The sequence below is a fragment of the Salmo salar genome, chromosome ssa20, assembly GCF_905237065.1.
Source record: "Salmo salar chromosome ssa20, Ssal_v3.1, whole genome shotgun sequence".
Lineage (NCBI taxonomy): Eukaryota > Metazoa > Chordata > Actinopteri > Salmoniformes > Salmonidae > Salmo > Salmo salar.
In genome coordinates, this window is record NC_059461.1 from 78,903,915 (window position 1) to 78,928,043 (window position 24,129).

At 49.4% G+C, this 24,129-nt stretch overlaps 2 protein-coding genes across 9 annotated transcripts in view; one reads left to right on the forward strand and one right to left on the reverse strand.

Annotated features, from left to right (window-relative positions):
- The first annotated feature begins 1,709 nt into the window (after nt 1–1,709).
- LOC106581376 (spore wall protein 2-like) lies at nt 1,710–5,830 on the forward strand. Its single transcript, XM_045703405.1, has 6 exons — nt 1,710–1,946; nt 2,343–2,690; nt 2,817–3,122; nt 3,472–3,595; nt 3,944–4,251; nt 5,513–5,830. The coding sequence occupies exons 1-6, from the start codon at nt 1,710–1,712 to the stop codon at nt 5,828–5,830; spliced, it is 1,641 nt and encodes a 546-aa protein (XP_045559361.1).
- A 4,795-nt stretch (nt 5,831–10,625) lies between these two features.
- Nucleotides 10,626–24,129, reverse strand: part of robo2 (roundabout, axon guidance receptor, homolog 2 (Drosophila)) — a 583,693-nt gene continuing 570,189 nt past the window's right edge. For 5 of the 8 annotated variants that reach the window (XM_014163406.2, XM_014163402.2, XM_014163404.2 and 2 more), the window contains 5 exons: nt 21,430–21,615; nt 20,756–20,914; nt 19,075–19,347; nt 16,126–16,323; nt 10,626–14,532 (listed from right to left, as the gene is read on the reverse strand). In XM_014163406.2, the coding sequence (XP_014018881.1) occupies nt 14,531–14,532; nt 16,126–16,323; nt 19,075–19,347; nt 20,756–20,914; nt 21,430–21,615 (818 nt within the window). In that variant the 3' untranslated portion in view covers nt 10,626–14,530. The remainder of the gene's footprint in view (nt 14,533–16,125; nt 16,324–19,074; nt 19,348–20,755; nt 20,915–21,429; nt 21,616–24,129) is intronic. The other 3 variants (XM_014163409.2, XM_014163407.2, XM_014163401.2) reach the window with 2 other exon arrangements.

The following is a 24,129-nucleotide window of genomic DNA, read 5'->3' on the forward strand; positions in this document are numbered from 1 at the left end:
AGATCAGCAAAGGTAAGAGAATATTTATAATACTAATTCAGAGTTTTGTTGATGCCAGAACTTGGCAGGAAGCTGTATAGCTTGCTTCGATGGCTGAGCTATGTACTCAGAATATTGAACAATGTGCTTTCTCCGTAAAGTTATTTTGAAATCTGACAAAGCGGTTGCGTCAAGGAGTAGTGTATCTATAATTCTTTCAATAACTGTTGTAAATTTTATCAACGTTTATGATGAGTATTTTTGTAAATTGTTGTGCACATTCAACAGATGTTTTGGTGGGAATACATTTTCTGAACATCATGCGCCAATGTAAAATGTTGTTTTTGGATATAAATATGAACTTTATCGAGCAAAACATACATGTATTGTATAACATGAAGTCCTATGAGTGCCATCTGATGAAGATCAAAGGTTAGTGAATATTTTAGCTGTACTTTTGGTTTTTGTGATGCATGTACTTGCTTGGAAAATGCCTGTGTGGTTTTTCTTGTGAAGTTTATGTCCTAACATAATCAAATGTTATGCTTTCACCGTAAAGCCTTTTTGAAATCGGACAATGTGTTTACATTAACGAGAGTCTTATCTTTAAAATGGTGTAAAATAGTTGATTGTTTGAGAAAATGAAATTATGAGATTTTTGCAGTTTTTTATTTCGCGCCCTGATATTTCACTGGCTGTTGAATAGTGTGTCCCGCAGGTGGGACGCTAGCGTCCCACGTAGCCCTGAGAAGTTAACCATTTGTACATTGTTACAACACTGTATACATACATAATATGATATGTATATATGTAATGTCTTTATTCTTTTGGAACTTCTGTGAGTGTAATGTATACTGTTCATTTTTATTGTTTATTTCACTTTTGTATATTATCTACTTCACTTGCTTTGGCAATGTTAACATATCTTTCCCATGCCAATGAAGCCCCTTGAATTGAATTGAATTGAATTGAGAGAGAGAGAGAGAGAGAGATGGTGCTGAAATGCTAATGTTCCCTGCTTGTCCCCAGCAGCTGGCCTTTGCTGTTTGACATGTGTGATGAATGGTGTAGAATTGGTACTGCTGCCCTCTCGCCTCCACTCATTGTCAGCAGTCCAGAGACAAAGAGGAGGAGAAAGACAAGAGGGAAAACCCAGCAGCACCAGCAATGGATGCTTCCTTTAATTAACACACCCCAGCAGCTCCCTTCCCCCTGCAGACAGACACACCCTCATCGCCGCTCATATCTCACTACAGTGTCTACGGGTATCTGCTGAGCACAGCTTATTTCCCTCTGCTCTGATAGCCACTGTGTGTTTCTAATCTCCCCACTTGCCTCTAGTCACCCGCGTCTCACATGGCAATTACTACAGACACATGGAGGTGTAAAGGCTTCTTAGGGTGTGGAGAGGCAAAGGACAGAAGAAAAACACAGCGCTAAAGCGACAGGTGAAAAATGATGGGAAAAGGGAACATAGAAAAACAGCCAGGGAAACAGTTGGAAATAAAGGATGGGGAAAGAGGAAAAATATATTTAGTTGGCAAAGAGCGAGGCAGTCGTCAAAGAGCAGGGCTGAGGATGAGACTGAGGATGAGACAGACTGACACTGGGGCAGAGGAGGAGACAGACTGACACTGGGGCAGAGGAGGAGACAGACTGACACTGGGGCAGAGGAGGAGACAGACTGACACTGGGGCAGAGGATGAGACAGACTGACACTGGGGCAGAGGATGACACAGACTGACATTGGGGCAGAGGATGAGACTGGCACTGGGGCAGAGGAAAAGAAAGACACTGGGGAACAGGATAAGAAAGACAATGGGGCAGAGGAAAATAAAGACACTGGGGCAGAGGATAAGGATGAGACTGGGGCAGAGGATAAGAATGACACTGGGGCAGAGGATAAGGATGAGACTGGGGCTGAGGATGAGACTGAGACTGGGGCAGAGGATAAGGATGAGACTGGGGCTGAGGATGAGACTGGGGCTGAGGATGAAACTGGGGCTGAGGATGAGACTGAGACTGGGGCAGAGGATGAGACTGAGACTGGGGCAGAGGATGAGACTGAGACTGGGGCAGAGAATGAGACTGAGACTGGGGAAGAGGATGAGACTGAGACTGGGGCTGAGGAAGAGACTGAGACTGGGGCAGAGGATGAGACTGGGGCTGAGGATGAGACTGGGGCTGAGGATGAGACTGGGGCTGAGGATGAGACTGAGAATGGGGAAGAGGATGAGACTGAGAATGGGGAAGAGGATGAGACTGAGACTGGGGCAGAGGATGAGACTGAGACTGGGGCAGAGGATGAGACTGGGGCTGAGGATGAGACTGGGGCTGAGGATGAGACTGGGGCTGAGGATGAGACTGAGACTGGGGCTGAGGATGAGTCTGAGGCTGGGGATGAGACTGGGGCTGAGGATGAGACTGAGACTGGGGCTGAGGATGAGTCTGAGACTGGGGATGAGACTGGGGCTGAGGATGAGTCTGAGACTGGGGCTATGGATGAGTCTGAGACTGGAGCTGAGGATGAGTCTGAGACTGGGCCTGAGGATGAGTCTGAGGCTGGGGATGAGACTGGGGCTGAGGATGAGACTGAGGCTGGGGCTGAGGATGAGTCTGAGGCTGGGGATGAGACTGGGACTGAGACTGAGACTGAGACAGGGGATGAGACTGAGACTGACACTGGGGCAGAGGATAACGATGAGACTGGGGCTGAGGATGAGACTGAGACTGGGGCAGAGGATGAGACTGAGACTGGGGCAGAGGATGAGACTGAGACTGGGGCAGAGGATGAGACTGAGACTGGGGAAGAGGATGAGACTGAGACTGGGGCAGAGGATGAGACTGAGACTGGGGCAGAGGATGAGACAGAGGCTGAGGATGATACTGGGGCTGAGGATGAGACTGGGGCTGAGGATGAGACTGGGGCTGGGGATGAGAATGGTGCTGAGGATGAGACTGGGGCAGAGGATGAGACTGAGACTGGGGCAGAGGATGAGACTGAGACTGGGGCAGAGGATGAGACAGGGGCTGAGGATGATACTGGGGCTGAGGATGAGACTGGGGCTGAGGATGAGACTGGGGCTGGGGATGAGAATGGGGCTGAGGATGAGACTGGGGCAGAGGATGAGACTGAGACTGGGGCAGAGGATGAGACTGAGACTGGGGAAGAGGATGAGACTGAGACTGGGGCAGAGGATGAGACTGAGACTGGGGCAGAGGATGAGACTGGGGCTGAGGATAAGACTGGGGCTGAGGATGAGACTGAGAATGGGGAAGAGGATGAGACTGAGACCTGGGCAGAGGATGAGCCTGAGACTGGGGCAGAGGATGAGACTGGGGCTGAGGATGAGACTGGGACTGAGGATGAGATTGGGGCTGAGGATGAGACTGGGGCTGAGGATGAGACTGGGGCTGAGGATGAGTCTGAGGCTGAGGCTGGGGATGAGACTGGGGCTGAGGATGAGACTGAGACTGGGGCTATGGGATGAGTCTGAGACTGGAGCTGAGGATGAGTCTGAGACTGGGCCTGAGGATGAGTCTGAGGCTGGGGATGAGACTGGGGCTGAGGATGAGACTGAGGCTGAGGATGAGTCTGAGGCTGGGGATGAGGCTGGTGCTGAGGATGAGTCTGAGACTTGGGCTATGGATGAGTCTGAGACTGGGGCTGAGGATGAGACTGAGACTGGGGATGAGACTGAGACTGGGGCTGAGACTGAGACTGACACTGGGGCAGAGGAGGAGACAGACTGACACTGGGGCAGAGGATGAGACAGACTGACACTGGAGCAGAGGATGAGACAGACTGACACTGGGGCAGAGGATAACGATGAGACTGGGGCTGAGGATGAGACTGAGACTGGGGCAGAGGATGAGACTGAGACTGGGGCAGAGGATGAGACTGAGACTGGGGCAGAGGATGAGACTGAGACTGGGGAAGAGGATGAGACTGAGACTGGGGCAGAGGATGAGACTGAGACTGGGGCAGAGGATGAGACAGAGGCTGAGGATGATACTGGGGCTGAGGATGAGACTGGGGCTGAGGATGAGACTGGGGCTGGGGATGAGAATGGTGCTGAGGATGAGACTGGGGCAGAGGATGAGACTGAGACTGGGGCAGAGGATGAGACTGAGACTGGGGCAGAGGATGAGACAGGGGCTGAGGATGATACTGGGGCTGAGGATGAGACTGGGGCTGAGGATGAGACTGGGGCTGGGGATGAGAATGGGGCTGAGGATGAGACTGGGGCAGAGGATGAGACTGAGACTGGGGCAGAGGATGAGACTGAGACTGGGGAAGAGGATGAGACTGAGACTGGGGCAGAGGATGAGACTGAGACTGGGGCAGAGGATGAGACTGGGGCTGAGGATAAGACTGGGGCTGAGGATGAGACTGAGAATGGGGAAGAGGATGAGACTGAGACCTGGGCAGAGGATGAGCCTGAGACTGGGGCAGAGGATGAGACTGGGGCTGAGGATGAGACTGGGACTGAGGATGAGATTGGGGCTGAGGATGAGACTGGGGCTGAGGATGAGACTGGGGCTGAGGATGAGTCTGAGGCTGAGGCTGGGGATGAGACTGGGGCTGAGGATGAGACTGAGACTGGGGCTATGGGATGAGTCTGAGACTGGAGCTGAGGATGAGTCTGAGACTGGGCCTGAGGATGAGTCTGAGGCTGGGGATGAGACTGGGGCTGAGGATGAGACTGAGGCTGAGGATGAGTCTGAGGCTGGGGATGAGGCTGGTGCTGAGGATGAGTCTGAGACTTGGGCTATGGATGAGTCTGAGACTGGGGCTGAGGATGAGACTGAGACTGGGGATGAGACTGAGACTGGGGCTGAGACTGAGACTGACACTGGGGCAGAGGAGGAGACAGACTGACACTGGGGCAGAGGATGAGACAGACTGACACTGGAGCAGAGGATGAGACAGACTGACACTGGGGCAGAGGATAACGATGAGACTGGGGCTGAGGATGAGGCTGGGGCTGAGGATGAGACTGGGGCTGAGGATGAGACTGAGACTGGGGAAGAGGATGAGACTGAGACTGGGGAAGAGGATGAGACTGAGACTGGGGCAGAGGATGAGACTAAGACTGGGGCAGAGGATGAGACTGGAGCTGAGGATGAGACTGGGGCTGAGGATGAGACTGGGGCTGAGGATGAGACTGGGGCTGGGGATGAGAATGGGGCTGGGGCAGAGGATGAGACTGAGACTGGGGCAGAGGATGAGACTGAGACTGGGGCAGAGGATGAGACTAAGACTGGGGAAGAGGATGAGACTGAGACTGGGGCAGAGGGTGAGACTGAGACTGGGGCAGAGGATGAGACTGGGGCTGAGGATGAGACTGGGGCTGAGGATGAGACTGGGGCTGAGGATGAGACTGGGGCTGAGGATGAGACTGAGAATGGGGAAGAGGATGAGACTGAGACTGGGGAATAGGATGAGACTGAGACTGGGGCAGAGGATGAGGCTGAGACTGGGGCAGAGGATGAGACTGGGGCTGAGGACGAGACTGGGGCTGAGGATGAGACTGGGGCTGAGGATGAGACTGGGTCTGAGGATGAGACTGAGACTAGGGCTGGGGCTGAGGATGAGACTGGTTCTGAGGATGAGACTGGGGCTGAGGATGACACTGAGACTGGGGCTGAGGATGAGACTGGACTGAGGATGAAATTGGGGCTGAGGATGACACTAGGGCTGAGGATGAGACTGGTGCTGAGGATGAGACTGGGGCTGAGGATGAGAATGAGGATGAGACTGGGACTGAAGATTAAACTGGGACTGAGGATTAGACTGATACTAAGGATGAGACTGAGGCTGAGGAAGAGACTGATAATGAAGAGATGAGACTGATGCTGAGACTGGGTTGAAGATGAGTCTGGGCTGAGGATGAGACTAATACTGAGGATGAGACTGGGACTGAGGATGAAACTGGGGCTGGGGATGAGACTGATACTGATGATGAGACTGGGGCTGAGGATGAGACTGGGGCTGAGGATGAAACTGGGGCTGGGGATGAGACTGATACTGATGATGAGACTGGGGCTGAGGATGAGCCTGGGGCTGAGGATGAGACTGATACTGATGATGAGACTGGGGCTGAGGATGAGCCTGGGGCTGAGGATGAGACTGATACTGAGACTGGGGTTGGGGGTGAGGATGACACTAGGGCTGAGGATTAAACTGAGACTGGGACTGAGGATGAGACTGAGGCTGAGACTGGGTCTGAGGATGAGACCTGGGATGTGGATTAAACTGATACTGAAACTAGGGCTGAGACAAGAGGCTGATGCTGAGCCTAAGGATGAGGCTGAGGATGAGGCTGAGACTGAGATTGAATCTTAGGATGAGACTGAGGCTGAGGATGAGACTGAGGATGAGACTGAGACTGGGGCTGAGGATAAGACTGAGAATGAGACTGAGACTGAGACTGGGGCTGAGGATCAGACTTGGGCTGAGGATCAGACTTGGGCTGGGGCTGAGGATGTGACAGTCTGAGACTGGGACTGGGACTGAGACTGAGACTGAGGCTGAGTCTGAGACTGGAGCTGAGGATGAGACTGAGACTGGGGCAGAGGGTGAGACTGAGACTGGGGCAGAGGATGAGACTGAGACTGGTACTGAGGATGAGACTGGGACTGGGACTGAGGATGAGACTGGGAATGAAGATGAGACTGAGGATTAGGCTGAGGATGAAACTGGGGCTGAGGATGAAACTGGGGCTGAGGTTGAAACTGGGGCTGAGGTTGAAACTGGGGCTGAGGTTGAAACTGGGGCTGAGGATGAGACTGGGGCTGAGGATGAAACTGGGGCTGAGGTTGAAACTGGGGCTGAGGATGAAACTGGGGCTGAGGATGAGACTGGGGCTGAGGTTGGATCTTGGGCTGAGGTTGAAACTGTAGCTGAGGATGAAACTGGGGCTGAGGATGAGACTGGGGCTGAGGATGAGGAAGAGACTGAGACTGGGGCTGAGGAAGAGACTGAGACTGTGGCTGAGGAAGAGACTGAGACTGGGGCTGAGGAAGAGACTGAGACTGGGGCTGAGGATGAGACTAGGGCTGAGGATGAGATTGAGGCCGAGGTTGAGAATGGGGCTTAGGATGTGATTGGGCTGAGGATGAGACTGAGTCTGAGGATGAGACTGAGGCTGAGGATGAGGAAGAGACTGGGGCTGAGGCTGAGGATGAGACTGGGGCTGAGGATGAGTCTGAGACTGGGGCTGAGGATGTGACTGAGACTAAGACTGGGGCTGAGAATGAGACTGGGGCTGAGGATGTGACTGGGGCTGAGGATGAGACTGAGTCTGAGGATGAGACTGAGGCTGTGGATGAGGAAGAGACTGGGGCTGAGGCTGAGGATGAGACTGGGGCTGAGGATGAGTCTGAGACTGGGGCTGAGGATGAGACTGGGGCTGAGGATGAGACTGGGGCTGAGGATGAAATTGGGTCTGAGGATAACACTAGGGCTGAGGATGAGACTCAGGCTGAGGATGAGACTGGGGCTGAGACTGGGGCTGAGGATGAGGATGAGACTGGGACTGAAGATGAAACTGGGACTGAGGATTAGACTGATACTAAGGATGAGACTGAGGCTGAGGAAGAGACTGATAATGAGGAGATGAGACTGATACTGAGACTGGGGTTGAAGATGAGACTGGGCTGAGGATGAGACTAATACTGAGGATGAGACTGGGGCTGAGGATGAAACTGGGGCTGGGGATGAGACTGATACTGATGATGAGACTGGGGCTGAGGATGAGCCTGGGGCTGAGGATGAGACTGATACTGAGGATTTGACTGGGGTTGGGGCTGAGGATGACACTAGGGCTGAGGATTAAACTGAGACTGGGACTGGGGCTGAGGAAGAGACTGGGACTGGGGCTGAGGAAGAGACTGAGACTGGGGCTGAGGAAGAGACTGAGACTGGGGCTGAGGAAGAGACTGAGACTGGGGCTGATGAAGAGACTGAGACTGGGGCTGAGGAAGAGACTGAGACTGGGGCTGATGAAGAGACTGGGACTGGGGCTGAGGAAGAGACTGAGACTGGGGCTGAGGAAGAGACTGAGACTGGGGCTGATGAAGAGACTGAGACTGGGGCTGAGGAAGAGACTGAGACTGGGGCTGATGAAGAGACTGGGACTGGGGCTGAGGAAGAGACTGAGACTGGGGCTGAGGATGAGACTGAGACTGGGGCTGAGGAAGAGACTGAGACTGGGGCTGATGAAGAGACTGAGACTGGGGCTGAGGATGAGACTGAGACTGGGGCTGAGGATGAGACTGGGGCTGAGGATGAGATTCAGGCCGAGGTTGAGAATTGGGCTTAGGATGTGACTGGGGCTGAGGATGAGACTGAGTCTGAGGAAGAGACTGGGGCTGAGGCTGAGGATGAGGCTGGGGCTGAGGATGAGTCTGAGACTGGGGCTGAGGATGAGACTGGGGCTGAGGATGAGACTGGGGCTGAGGATGAAATTGGGTCTGAGGATGACACTAGGGCTGAGGATGAGACTCGGGCTGAGGATGAGACTGGGGCTGAGACTGGGGCTGAGGATGAGACTGGGACTGAAGATGAAACTGGGACTGAGGATTAGACTGATACTAAGGATGAGACTGAGGCTGAGGAAGAGACTGATAATGAGGAGATGAGACTGATGCTGAGACTGGGGTTGAAGATGAGACTGGGCTGAGGATGAGACTAATACTGAGGATGAGACTGGGGCTGAGGATGAAACTGGGGCTGAGGATGAAACTGGGGCTGGGGATGAGACTGATACTGATGATGAGACTGGGGCTGAGGATGAGCCTGGGGCTGAGGATGAGACTGAGGATGAGACTGGGGTTGGGGCTGAGGATGACACTAGGGCTGAGGATTAAACTGAGACTGGGACTGAGGATGAGACTGAGGCTGAGACTGGGTCTGAGGATGAGACCTGGGATGTGGATTAAACTGATACTGAAACTAGGGCTGAGACAAGAGGCTGATGCTGAGCCTGAGGATGAGGCTGAGACTGAGATTGAATCTTAGGATGAGACTGAGGCTGGGGTTGAGACTGAGGCTGAGACTGAGGATGAGACTGAGACAAGAGGCTGAGGCTAAGACTGAGGATGAGAATGAGCCTGAGGATGAGAATTGGGCTGAGGATGAGCCTGAAACTGGGGCTGATGATGAGACTGAGACAAGAGGCTGAGTCTGAGGCTGAGGCTGGGGCTGAGTTGTGAAATAATGAATTTGTCCCTGCATCACCACCACTGGTGGATTGTTTGCTGAACCTTTGTCATATGAGTACAAATATTTTCCAACCGTTTCCAATATCACATACCTGGAGGGAAGGAAGGCCTTGGGAAAACACACTGATCTGAGACAGGGCAGAGATCTGTGTCAAACCGTCTCACACTCCTCATCCTCTCTGCTTCAATCATTCACATTGATCAGAGAGAGAGAGAGAGAGAGAGAGAGAGAGAGAGAGAGAGAGAGAGAGAGAGAGAGAGAGAGAGAGAGAGAGAGAGAGAGAGAGAGAGAGAGAGAGAGAGAGACTCAGAGAGTAGTGATTTAGGGAGTTGGAGGACTGGTAAATGTAACTAGTTCTTAACTTACTTTCTCTTACTAACGCATTGTAGGTTTGGTTTGTTAGTGGAGTGAGGGGAGCTGTTTGGTTCCTCAAGCTGTTGGCTTGAAAGACCCCTTATAGGCGTAAGGTGAATTCAGAACAAAGAGGAAGAGAGAGAGAAAGAAAGAAAGAAAACGAGTGAGTGGGGAGAGAGAAAACAAGAGTGAGAGAGAGGGAGAGAAATGTAGAGAGAGATCAAAGATATTAACATGAATAATTGCTGTCATTATGGTGGTGCGGAGAGCAGGGATGGGATAATGAAATTATTTAACGAACTATAAAACAGCCTTTTATTGGTTTTCATTACATGAGCCATCGTTCCTTAAACGCCATCAGACTAGCTGGCTTTCACATTACAAATAAGATGGAGGTCCGTCTAAAAGCATCTCTATGCTAAGAAGAACATCACACAAAGCAGTCTGTAAGTACACGTAGGCATACCAATTGACAGGGGACACAGTGTAGACTAACATTCAGATGAGACATTTACTTAATAAAGTCATAGCAAACTAAGTTGCTCTAATGGACTTGTTAAGGAGTAAGGTAAGTTTTCCCTCCAAGCGGTTATCAACGCCTCATTCTGCCACATTTGCTGACTCTATTTTGTCACATCCTGGTGTTCAAAAAGGAAAAATATAAAATGCACTATCTGAGCAACATTTCTGTCTAAGTTATTTTAAGTGTTATTCAAAGTGCGGGTGCCTATCTCATTGAGGGATTTGGCGTTCTGTTTGATGCTGGCCCTCTCCGAGCGGAGCAGCATGTCAACTGGTTTGACACAAAAAGCACAGCTGAGTCAGACACCCTCTCAAACACATACAGTACACACACACACACACACACACACACAGGACAGAAGGAAACACTATTCTTTTTAGAGGAGATTTCAGAGTTTTTGTCTTTCTCTTGGAACAAAATACTGTATGTCCAGAAAGCAATACTCAAAACAATGAAAACATGGTACAGAACCTTTCCAACTTTGACAGATAGTGATATTGTGTAAAACACCTTGTCAATCAACGGAGCGAAAGACAAGGGTTCACATTTTTCAAAAATATTTTATTTGTTGATAGTGATCCAGGTACAATGAAAGAAAATAACTTGGATTTATCTTACAGGACATGGGAATGAGACTTGTAAAAGTTTAATTTCTTGCTCCACTATTTTCCTCTTCTTGGACAAGGACATGCAAGTGAATACAGAAGGTTGTACAGAATGTAGAAATGGCATTGGAGAGATGGCATCACCTTGCCCGGTACTGTACAGAAAGACTTCACCCAACAACTTGCTCTTTTTCTCTTTTTTTAATCCTCTTTTTTTCTTGCAAAAAGGCGAACACACAGATCCAACAATACTGAGAAAAGGAACGAAAGAGACGGAAAGCCAAAGTACTTTTCAACCTTCCAAAAAAGAACACCTGTATCTATTGTCTTGTCAAGCAAATGAGGAACATATCGCTGTTTGTGTTTGGAAAAGGTTTTAGTTTCTTTCATTTTGAGATGAGACGGAGCAGAGTTGTTAACATGCAGGACCCAGTGACTCCATTGTCTCTGACAACTAATGACCCAGCTTTGCAACTTACTGTGGACCTGGAGAGTCAATCAAGTCCTTATGGCCCAGCTCAGGGATGGGCAACTCCAGTCCTCGGGGAGCCTTATTGATGCCACGTTTTTGCCCCAGCTAACTCACCTGACTCCAATAATCAACTAATCCTGATCTTCAGTTTAGAATGCAATTAGTTTAATCAGCTGTGTTTGCTAGGGATGGGGACAATGTGTGACAGCACTCTGGCCCCTGAGGACTGGAGTTGCCCGTCCCTGGCCTTCTCCGACAGCAAAGTTTACAAAAAAACAACATTTTATATTCCACAAATCTTTATGCATATTTCACAATATACCTTTTTATTATCATTTTAATAAATACAAAACAACAACACCGTGATTTAAAAGAAAACCATGATTATTAAAAAGACACAAAAACACATTAGAAGTATCAATATTAATTTGGTATGTTCTGTTCCTGACATCTTGTCTTAAGGTGGATGGACCAGCACGTTAAACTTGGAATTAAACTGGCGAAAAGAAATGAAACAGGACAGCATCGGACATAAAAGAGGGTTATCTTTCAGCAATGAAACTGGAATGAAATAACTGAGTGGAGATGCATATGAACATATACACACATATATATACACACACACATGAACACCGCCAGAATGTACAGTAAAATAACCTGAGACACTCCTTGCACCTCATTTCCAGAACACTGGCCACTAGGTTGATGATATGAAATGACAGTGACATGAACACAACAGTACAACAGCATATCTGGCAAAGCCTTCCGTTTGCTTTCCAACTCTCCTTTTATCAACATTAAGCAGTACTAAAGAAGACAAAATAAACATTTTACCGATAAAATCCTGAATGTTGATATCGAACACATCATTAAGCAGCCTTTTTGAGTCCATGAAAGGCATACAAAGAAACAGGTTTTAAAAAAATGATAAGAACATTGTTTGAAAAGATTCAAATTGAACATCTGAGGCTGAATAGTTCCATGCGGCAGAAGGAAAATGTGTTGTGACTGTTAGGCAGATAGAAAGTAGTGCTCTATGCTGTAGAGACAGATGCAGTGGGATCTCCTACTGCAGGTGGCTCTTCTCCATTCTGACTGTACCTGCCTTCTGCTTCACTATCTGATGCATTCTGGGAATTGGAGTCCCAATGGGGAGTCTAGTTAGTGTTCTACTGTGTGCTAATTATAACATAGTTCCATACTTCAAGGCAGGGGCTGCAGTGCTCCGAATGAAACAGATACACAACAGTTGAGGCAGAAGCAGGCCATTGTTTTGTTTTCCGTGGGATGCCATTGATGTGGAGTACATTACATTTACATTTGAGTCATTTAGCAGAAGTTCTTATCCAGAGCGACTTACGGAAGCAATTAGGGTTAAGTGCCTTGCTCAAGGACACATTGACAGATTTTTCACCTAGTTGGCTTGGGGATTCGATCCAGCAAACTTTCAGTTACTGGACAACACTCTTAACCGAGTACATTAAGTGCTCTAAATTAAGCAAATTAAAGGTCAAATGGATGACAAAACAAATGTTTGCCTCTCATAATAAAGGAGACGAAAGAAGGACCTATCCTAAAGCCTTTTTCCTGGCAATAGAGTGGCTTTAGCATCAATATTACTGTTAGTTCTTACTACAACTGGGTTCGACCCAATCCAGAGTTTAACAGTGGGATGATTAAAAGGAAGCAAGTCGTATGTCAGTTTTAGATTTAAGCAATAAGGTCAGAGTGGGTGTGGTATATGGCCAATGTACCACGCCTAAGTGCTGTTTGCGGAGTGCCTCGATACAGCCCTTAGCCGTGGTATATTGGCCATATACCACAAACCCCCGAGGTGCCTTATTGCTATTATAAACTGGTTACCAACGTAATTAGAGCAGTAAAAATAAATGTTTTGTCATACCTGTGGTATACGGTCTGATATACCACAGCTTTCAGCCAATCAGCATTCAGGGCTCGAAAACACCCAGTTTACAATATAGATTACACCTATTGAACTATGGCTTTGAGGCTCCTCATAGTGTATTCTAAGTGCTACTGTATGGCTTCAGTGACTAGATTCTAGATGTTCACTTTACTAGACGCATTATTCAAATGATCTTCAGATGAAAACAAAAACTCTAGAATTCAATGAAGATAAAATCAAAGATGAGATGAAGATCAAATAAATTGTATTTAAACGCTGGTATGAAGATGAGGGCCCAGCTAGACGTCCATTGTAATGTGGCTGTGTTATGTTCTGAAAACAAGACAATGTCTGGACTACCTCACAACTGCCAGCTCTAACAAGTCTATAGCAGTCCATTTGTAGAACTATAAGATTACAATAGAATCAGATGAAGTTAACCCAATAATCAACTAATTAAAACCTTTTTTTAACCTTTATTTAACTAGACAAGTCAGTTAAGAACAAATTCTTATTCACAATGACGGCCTAGGAACAGTGTGTTAACTGTTACCTTATCAGCTCAGGGATTCGATCGAGCAACCTTTCAGTTACTGGCCCAACACTCTAACCACTAACCCCCCCTCTCTCTGTCTCTACTCTGCCCCTTTTCTGCCCCCAACCTCAAAGACACCACAACAAAAACACGTCTGCTTTCTGATTAGCCCTAACTTGGAAATGGGTATCCATTTAGTTGCTGTCCATAAGCAACCTCTTACTCTTTAATATCTCTCTGTACATTAGTATATATTTTCTCATCTTTCTAGAGAAACTCCTCTTCACATGTTCGTCCGGTACTTCCTGTCAGCAGGAGCAATGCTTTTGTGCTTATCACCAAAAATCGCAGTGCAAAAAAACAATAATTAATAATAATAATGAAAATAATTAATCAATGATAGGTATTAACAAATGATGGATCGTAAAAACAATTATTTTATGGCACACCAGCCTATCAATTCACGTATAATACAAATGACTAGATATAACCAACAGTATGGAATGAAGAAGCTCAAACTGAAGTAGGCTTGCATAGCAATGCAACAACAATGTAATTTATCTATTTACAGGAAACAAGATTCCCTTTTTTCCCCAAGGACAGTTACTTTGAAAATGTGTTTTCTCATAAAGATGTTTTAATTATTTTGTTTACTTGCTCTTTTCTGACTGAAAAAAATGAAGATGGAAGGTGGGAAATAATTTTCTTGAGGACAACAACATAGTGGGATGTACAGTATGTATGTCTGTGTTTATACATCACATTTACAGTTCTGTTATGGTGGTCATCATCGTCATCTTCCTGCTCCTCTCCTCTGATAATACACAAAGAAGGACAAAGTTCATTGCACCAACGGGCGAGGCGTCATTCTGATGAGGACGACGAGGCTTACTCCAGTTCAGTTCAGATCCTACTGCAGGCAGGTCACTCTGTGAGAGAGACAGAGAGAACAGCAATGTCAGGACATAGCTAAATCTTTGTCAAAATGATATAAATTTAGGGTGGGTTCAGACATTTACTCTGGCTATCTACTCTGATTTCAGAGCACTCTAGTCTGAGTGTGCCAGAGCGCAGGGAGGAGGTCAGAGACCTGGTTGTGTGGTGCCAGGACAACAACCTCTACCTCAATGTGATCAAGACAAAGGAGATGATTGTGGACTACAGGAAAAGGAGGGCCGAGCATACCCCCATTCTCATCGACGGGGCTGTAGTGGAACAGGTTGAGAGCTTCAAGTTCCTTGGTGTCCACATCACCAACAAACTATCATGGTCCAAACACACTAAGACAGTTGTGAAGAGGGCACGACAATGCCTATTCCCCCTCAGGAGACTGAAATGATTTGGCATTGGTCCTCAGATCGTCAAAAGGTTCTACAGCTGCAACATCGAGAGCATCCTGACTGGTTGCATCACTGCCTGGTATGGCAACTGCTTGGCCTCCGACTGCAAGGCACCACAGAGGGTAGTGCGTATGGCCCAGTACATCACTGGGGCCAAGCTTCCTGCCATCCAGGACTTCTATATCAGGTGGTGTCAGAGGAAGGCCCAGCCACCCTAGTCATAGACTGTTCTCTCCGTTACCGCACGGCAAGCGGTACTGGAGCGCCAAGTCGAGGTCCAAAAGGCTTCTTAACAGCTTCTACCCCCCAAGCTATAAGGATCCTGAACAGCTAATCAGACCCTTATTTTATGCTGCTGCTACTCTCTGTTATTAATCTATGCATAGTCACTTTAACTCTCCTGACATTTACATATTACCTCAATTACCTCAAGTAACCGGTGCCCCTGCACATTGACTCTGTACCGGTACCCCCTGTATAGAGCATCTCTTGTTATTTTACAGCTACTGTTTAATTACTTGCTACTTTTATTTTCTATTATCAATTTTTTACTTATCTATTTTTTACTTAACACATATTTCAATTTTTTTTCATAACTTCTTAATGCATTGTTGGTTAAGGGCTTGTAAGTAAGCATTAAACTGTAAGGTCTACAGTTGTATTCGGCGCATGTGACAAATAACATTTGATTTGATTTGATTTGAATAACTGCCAAACGCTCAACACCTGTTGATTATGACCGGTATCAGTAAACGTCGGCAAAAAAAGCGTAATTAAATTGTTGCCAGCTGCAGTTACAGTCACCAACGCTCTGGATAACATGAAAATAGCCTAACCAGCTCTGCTAGGGGGAGTAAAATAGGCAGAGTGGGGTGTTCTCTCATTTGTGTCTGGAAGTAGCTAGCAAGCTAGCCAACGTTAGCCAGTTAGCTTGGGTGCTTGACTGCTGTTGTGAGGTCAGAACGCTGTGATCAACCCTACTCCTCAGCCAGAGTGTCCAGTGAGCGCTCTGAACACTCCGAGAGCGAAACGCTCTGAATTTACGAACGACCAGAGGGCACTTTGAGCGTACTCTGGCACTCCCGATTGAATTTACGAATGCACCCATAATCAATATAGTTACTTATGACATCACAATGCCTTCTTGCAATAAGACAGTAGACATAATGGTGTGATACTTACATAACTCGCCTGAATACTGTCCCTGTCCGTTGGTCCCCAGGATGTCATTGTGGTCTGTGGCAGTCCATTGGTGTGGCCCTCGAGGTCCCTCTCCCTTGCGTGGCCCCGTGGAGCCCTTGGAGGAGGCTGTCCCAGAGGAGCTGTGGCCCCCAGGGGAGGGGAACGAGGGTTTACTGTAGGGGGGCAGGCACCCCTCTTCTGGACAAAGACACAGAGGGAATATTTCAGATTGTTACTACTAACCCTGACTCCAGTTGGGAGTGTTTTATTTATTTTAAATTAACCTTTATTTTACCAGGCAGGTCAACTAAGAACAAATTCTTATTTAAAATGACGGCCTGGCAAGAGGAGAAAGGGCTCCTGTGGGGCAGGGGGCGAGGATGCATTCTCATTTACAGAAATGACATGGGGAGGGACAACAAAAGTATTTTACAACATGGTGGTTTGTAGATTCATTATGGGGGGCTAGGTAAGTGTTTGGCAGCCATCGGTGGATTGGCTGGGTGGTGGTTGCAGAAGGTGCTATAGTGAGACAGAGAGCCTGTTGGCAGACCTCCCTCCTAATGACATCTGCAGTGTATTGGTGCCAGCGGGCAGTGTGGGCTCACACATGGGTCCCCCAGCTAATGCCCTTTTGAAGAGGGGAAAGGCAACTACAGAGTTGTTAGTGTCTGCTGTGACACCCCCAGCTGCAGGTCAGTATATTGTGGTGTTGACCTGCTGACACCCGCTGCAGGTCAGTTTATTGTAGTGTTGAACTGCTGTGACACCCACTGCTGCAGGTCAGTATATTGTAATGTTGACCTGCTGTGACACTCCCTGCTGCAGATCAGTATATTGTAGTATTGACCTGCTGTGACACTCCCTGCTACAGGTCAGTATATTGTAATGTTGACCTGCTGTGACACCCCCTGCTGCAGATCAGTACATTGTAATGTTGACCTGCTGTGACACCCCCTGCTGCAGATCAGTATATTGTAGTATTGACCTGCTGTGACACCCCCTGCTACAGGTCAGTATATTGTAATGTTGACCTGCTGTGACACTCCCTGCTACAGGTCAGTATATTGTAGTGTTGACCTGCTGTGACACCCCCTGCTACAGGTCAGTATATTGTAGTATTGACCTGCTGTGACACCCCCTGCTGCAGATCAGTATATTGTAATGTTGACCTGCTGTGACACTCCCTGCTACAGGTCAGTATATTGTAGTGTTGACCTGCTGTGACACCCCCTGCTGCAGATCAGTATATTGTAATGTTGACCTGCTGTGACACTCCCTGCTACAGGTCAGTATATTGTAGTGTTGACCTGCTGTGACACCCCCTGCTGCAGATCAGTATATTGTAGTGTTGACCTGCTGTGACACCCCCTGCTACAGGTCAGTATATTGTAGTATTGACCTGCTGTGACACCCCATGCTGCAGATCAGTATATTGTAGTGTTGACCTGCTGTGACACTCCCTGCTACAGGTCAGTATATTGTAGTGTTGACCTGCTGTGACACCCCCTGCTGAAGATCAGTATATTTTAGCACTGACATGCTTTGGCACCTTCTGAACTCTGCTGTGTATCAGTCAACTTGAAGAGCCTTCTGAACTCTGCTGTGTATCAGTCAACTTGGAGAGCCTTCTGAACTCTGCTGTGTATCAGTCAACTTGGAGAGCCTTCTGAACTCTGATGTGTATCAGTCAACTTGGAGAGCCTTCTGAACTCTGCTGTGTATCAGTCAACTTGGAGGACCTTCTGAACTCTGATGTGTATCAGTCAACTTGGAGAGCCTTCTGAACTCTGATGTGTACCAGTCAACTTGGAGAGCCTTCTGAACTCTGATGTGTACCAGTCAACTTGGAGAGCCTTCTGAACTCTGCTGCGTATCAGTCAACTTGGAGGACCTTCTGAACTCTGATGTGTACCAGTCAACTTGGAGTGCACTTCTTATTGTCTTCTGAAGAAGAATCTGATGAATGTGATACCTCTCTGTGTCTCCGGATCTGCCTGCCTGCCTGTCTGTCTGTCTGTCTGTCTGTCTGTCTGTCTGTCTGTCTGTCTGTCTGTCTGTCTGTCTGTCTGTCTGTCTGTCTGTCTGTCTGTCTGTCTGTCTGTCTGTCTGTCTGTCTGTCTGTCTGTCTGTCTGTCGTTCTTTCTGCCTCTGTCTGCCACTCTGTCTGCCACTCTGTCTGCCTCTCTGTCTGTTGCTCTGTCTGTTGCTCTGTCTGTTGCTCTGTCTGTCCTGGCACAGACAGGACAGGAACACAGCATGGTGAGGTCTAATGACTCCACACACAGACAGATGGGTGGAGTGGTGGAGTGGTGGAGTGGCCGCTGTTTGTCTGAGAGGAGAAAGCTGGGGTGATTAGACTGCATCTGTCTGGCTAGGGCCTTCTGCCTGGACTGGGCTGGAGCCGGACACCATTGGCGACGCCTACAGGCTGTGTGTGTGTGTGTGTGTGTGTGTGTGTGTGTGTGTGTGTGTGTGTGTGTGTGTGTGTGTGTGTGTGTGTGTGTGTGTGTGTGTAGGGGGGAGCATTCTGGAAGACAAGTGAAAGTGGCAGACAGTGCAATCTGTTCATGGGAGCTCAGTCTCCTCTCAGCAGGAGATTGAACACCAGGGTTTAGTAAAGGCTCTGGTCTGCCAAGGCACCGCGGCCATCAGGACCCTGCTGTCACACAGTTAAGGGCTCTGGATCTCTCTCTGTACAGCAATGGCTGCTGACCTAACCACATATCTACTGGCTCCATACTGTGGAGTGGAATATGAGTTATATCCTACTGTTCTAAAGTAATGTTCGCTCACATCCAACACACTGCCACAAGTGCAGGATACAAGAAATTGGCATCTGCAAATTAGAACGAACACCTGCGCACTGATTGGAATGTTTGGATCGGGTCTGAGTCTTTCAGACAGTGTGCTGGTATTTTGACTTGCTTCTACCCTCCAGTCCAGTACCTGTTTTGTGTCCCCTGCGTGGGTCGTCTCCTCGGTCCATGGATGCTAGTCTGTCCTGTGCCTGGCGGTGGCGCTCCAGAGAGGTGCGTGTCTGTCTGTCCATGCAGCTCTTCATTTCCTCCAGCCCAGACAGGGGCATGGCACCACACATGGGCTGGCGCTCCAGGGACGAGGCCTTCTTCTCGGCTGGGGGGCACATGCCGCCTACACTACGGGCTCCCTGGATAGGCCCTGGTCCCTGGATGGGCGGTGGGTCAGGGGGAGGAGGTAGGTCTGAGAGGGAGGGGTGATGTGGTTAACTACATGTTTACAGTCTGGTGATATATCAGTAATCAGTCAATCAGTATTAATCAGTAATTGTATTATAGTCCAAGTCCTTATAGATCAGGGCTCTCTAATCCTGTTACTGGAGAGCTATCCTCCTGTAGGCTCCAACCCTGTTACTGGAGAGCTATCCTCCTGTAGGCTCCAACCCTGTTACTGGAGAGCTATCCTCCTGTAGGCTCCAACCCTGTTACTGGCGAGCTATCCTCCTGTCGGCTCCAACCCTGTTACTGGCGAGCTATCCTTCTGTAGGCTCCAACCCTGTCACTGGAGAGCTATCCTCCTGTAGGCTCCAACCCTGTCACTGGAGAGCTATCCTCCTGTAGGCTCCAACCCTGTTACTGGAGAGCTATCCTCCTGTAGGCTCCAACACTGTTACTGGAGAGCTATCCTCCTGTGGGCTCCAACCCTGTCACTGGAGAGCTATCCTCCTGTAGGCTCCAACCCTGTTACTGGAGAGCTATCCTCCTGTAGGCTCCAACCCTGTTACTGGAGAGCTATCCTCCTGTGGGCTCCAACCCTGTCACTGGAGAGCTATCCTCCTGTAGGCTCCAACCCTGTTACTGGCGAGCTATCCTCCTGTAGGCTCCAACCCTGTCACTGGAGAGCTATCCTCCTGTAGGCTCCAACCCTGTTACTGGAGAGCTATCCTCCTGTAGGCTCCAACCCTCCTGTAGGCTCCAACCCTGTTACTGGAGAGCTATCCTCCTGTAGGCTCCAACCCGTTTACTGGCGAGCTATCCTCCTGTAGGCTCCAACCCTGTTACTGGAGAGCTATCCTCCTGTAGGCTCCAACCCGTTTACTGGCGAGCTATCCTCCTGTAGGCTCCAACCCTGTTACTGGAGAGCTATCCTCCTGTAGCCTCCAACCCCAGTTGTAACTATCCTGATTCAGCTTTTTAACCAGCTAATTATTCAAATCAGGTGCGCTAGATTGGGGTTGGAGTGAAAACCTACAGGACAATATCTCTCCAGGAACAGGGTTGGAGTGAAAACCTACAGGAAGGTATCTCTCCAGAAACAGGGTTGGAGTCAAAACCTACAGGAAGGTATCTCTCCAGGAACAGGGTTGGAGTGAAAACCTACAGGAAGGTATCTCTCCAGGAACATGGTTGGAGTGAAAACCTACAGGAAGCTATCTCTCCAGGAACATGGTTGGAGTGAAAACCTACAGGAAGGTATCTCTCCAGGAACAGGGTTGGAGTGAAAACCTACAGGACAGTATCTCTCCAGGAACAGGGTTGGAGAGCCCTGGTATTGATGATGAGTAATTTGTGTCGGAGGTAAGTCTCCGTTGAGACAAAGTTCTGGGAAGATTCTGGTTAAAGCACCAAGCCTTCCAGGATCCCTCTCTTACCGTTTGCACTGGCGTCTCTCCTGTGGGGCGCGGTGCCCTGTCCCCGGGGCTTGCGGGTGGGCCGGGTAGCCCTCTGGTGGCCCAGGCTGTGTGTGCCCACCGTGCTGCCATCCGTAGAGAAGGGACTGCTGGGCCGGGGTCGGTGGGACAGCCCTTTACCTGGAGGAGGAGGGAGAGAAGTGGAGAGAGAGGCCACTGGGTTAGTGAAGATACCGAAGGGAACATGGAGAGAGGCGGGTTAAAGAGCATGCCTGAGAAGAGAATGTTGATTTCCAAGCAGGAAGCTCGCAGGATTCCAAGGAAGGTTCAGTTAGTTCATCAGTCACCAGAAATCCTCAAAATCACACCATAATTTTGACAATGAGAAAGTACAGGCAGTGCTGGAAACCTGCAAAGAAATCTCCAGTGAGTTCACCCAGATAATTTTCCTCTATCCCAATTTGGTAGGAGTCAGAGTGCAAAGCTGGAGGAAAGTTAGAGTTGAATCAAAGTTTGTATCCTTTGTTCAGCCACATATTGTAGAGCCATGCAGATTCTCCACCAAACAGCAGTATAGAGGAGAAAACACCAGCCAGCAGATGGCAGGAAGTAGATCAATCCCTGCATCTCCTTCTGAGTCATACAGAGGTTCCAGAGAGAACAGGCTGGAGGGGCTCCACTCCTCATATACCAACCTCTCTTTGCCAGGCTGGTGCCCTCCAGGTGGTAGCCTGCCTTGTCAGCGGCTGCCACCAGGGCCTGGGCGAAGCTACAGTGGGTGTAGAGGGACCCGTCAGAGGAGCTGCCCACACTGGACCTGTGGCTGGAGTAGTGACGGTCATCTTCCTCTGAGGCTGACCCCCAGCCGTTAACCATGGACCCTGAGGGACACCGCCAGCTAGAGCATCAGCGCAGGGTGTGTGTGTGTGTGTGTGTGTGTGTGTGTGTGTGTGTGTGTGTGTGTGTGTGTGTGTGTGTGTGTGTGTGTGTGTGTGTGTGTGTGTGTGTGTGTGTGTGTGTGTGTGTGTTTGTGTGTTCACAAATCAAGTAACACTCTTTGATATCCAACCGCATAATTTTTATAGCCTCCAGACCCCAAGCGAGGAAATTCCACAGACACAAAAAGCCTCGAATGATCTGCCATATTGAACATCTGCACTGTGGCTGTAGGTTTAAGTGGATTCATGAATTGTGTAATCTTAGAAATAGGGTTAATATCAGGTTGTTAGGGCTTCATGTCAGGTTTCTCTGTGCTGCAGGGCCTCAGTGTTGTGGCAGGTCAGTAGTGGTTTTCTACACTCATTAAACACACGCGCACACACACGCTCACACACACACTCACACACACGCTCACACACACGCTCACACACTCGCTCACACACACACGCCACACATACAGAGGCCACTTGAGTTTGGCCTGCTTTTGATAAAGAAAAACAACACACCTGTCCAGAGCTGAGCCCCAGTATTACCTGAGGTGACACACCTGTCCAGAGCTGAGCTCCAGTATTACCTGAGGTGACACAGATGAAGCAGCTCTCTAAACATTGTGTTGAGTCAAACACCTAATGGTATAGCCGGTATAAACACCTGTCTCCCTTGTCAGGCCTTGTTAATACACTCCACGATCTGTGGAAAGTCCTGCAGCATTGACTTGTGATATAGTAGGAATACCAAATCAATGAAGCTCAATTCTATCACTAAACCAAGGCAGCAGAAATATGTAGCCTGTTGTATCACTGTCAGGAAGATTTAAAGACAAAAAGGACGAAAATACCCGGCTAAAACATAGAACACAAAACATAGAATGCCCTCCCACCTATCACACCTTGGCCTAGCTAAATAGAGAAAACACAGCTCTCCTAGGTCAGGGCATGACAGTACCCCCCCCCCTAAAGGTGCGGACTCCCGGCCGCAAACCTGAACCTATTGGGGAGGGTCCGGGTGGGCATCTATAATTGGCGGCGGCTCTGGTTCGGGGCGTAGCCCCCATACTGCCAGCTGATGCCCCCCCCCCGCTTCTGTGTCGCCGGAGGAACCAGACCGTGGATCAGCGCCGGAGGCTCTGAACTGCCGACCGCTGCTGAAGACTCGGGGATGCAGACCGTCGCTGAAGACTCGGGGCTGCAGACCGTCGCTGAAGACTCGGGGCTGCAGACCGTCGCTGAAGACTCGGAGCTGCAGACCGTCGCTGAAGACTCTGGACTGGAGAGTGTCGCTGGAGGCTCCGGGCTGAGGAGCGTCGCTGGAGGCTCCGGGCTGAGGAGCGTCGCTGGAGGCTCCGGACTGGGGAGCGTCGCTGGAGGCTCCGGACTGAAGAGCGTCTCTGTAGGTTCCGGACTGGGGACCTTCGCTGCAGGCTGCGTGCCATGGATCATCACTGGAGGCTCCGGGCCATGGATTATCACTGGAGGCTTCGTGCCATGGATCATCCCTGATGGCCTTCTACGGGGAGCTAGAACCGGTCTCACCAGACTGGGGAGACGCATAGGAGACTGGGTGCGCAGAGCAGGCAGAGGGCACACTGGGCCGTGGAGGCTTACTGGAGGTCTGGCGCTTAGGGCTGGCACAACCCGTCCTGGCTCGATGTTGACTTTAGCCCGGCAAGGGCGGAACGCTGGTACAGGATGAACTGGGCTGTGCTGGTGAATGAGGGGTACCGTGCGTAGAGCAGGTGCAGGATAACCTTGGCCAAAGAGACGCACTGGAGAGCAAATACGTTGAGCCGGTGCACTTCTCCCTGGCTGCCGGCCAACTCTAGCACGGCAACGGTGAGGAGCTTGCACCGAGCTCACCGGGCTGTGAGTACGCACTGGCAACACAGTGCGTATCACCGCATAACACGGTGCTTGCTCGGTCCCTCGCTCCCCACGGTAAGCACGGGGAGTTGGCTCAGGTCTTAAACCCGCCTTTGCCAATCTACCTGTGTGCCCCCCCAAAAATGTTTTTTGCCACTGCCTCTCGGCCTCCTGTTGCTTGCCTAGCCGTTCCTCCCAGTATCGTCGTTCCGCCTTCGCTGCCTCTATCTCCCATTGCGGACGGCGATACTCCCCAGGCCTTGTCCAGGGTCCTGCTCCATCTAGGATCTCCTCCCAGGTCCACTCCTCTGAGCCATACTGCTTGGTCCCACTCCTTCTCCTGGAGAGTGCACGCTGCTTGGTCCTCTTGTTGTGGGTAGTTCTGTCACAGGTGTCAAAATGAGTAGACCAAGGTGCAGAGTGGAATATGTTCATCTCGTAGTTCAATGAAAGAAATTAACATTTTACAAATTAAACAACAAATGACAGCAGACAGTTCCGTCAGGTACTTACAACTAAATGGAAAACAACTACCCACAAAAAACAAAGGAAAAACATGCTGCCTTAAGTATGGCTTCCAATCAGAGACAACGATAG

Excerpts from the sequence above, each read along its gene's own strand:
- LOC106581376 (XM_045703405.1), top strand. The coding sequence starts at position 1,710 with ATGACACAGACTGACATTGGGGCAGAGGATGAGACTGGCACTGGGGCA. Across the intron at positions 3,596-3,943 it reads TGAGGCTGGGGATGAGGCTG|AGGATGAGACTGAGACTGGG; the intron begins GTGCTGAGGATG and ends AGACTGGGGCAG. Across the intron at positions 4,252-5,512 it reads AGGATGAGACTGAGACTGGG|ACTGGGGCTGAGGATGAGAC; the intron begins GCAGAGGATGAG and ends GCTGAGGATGAG.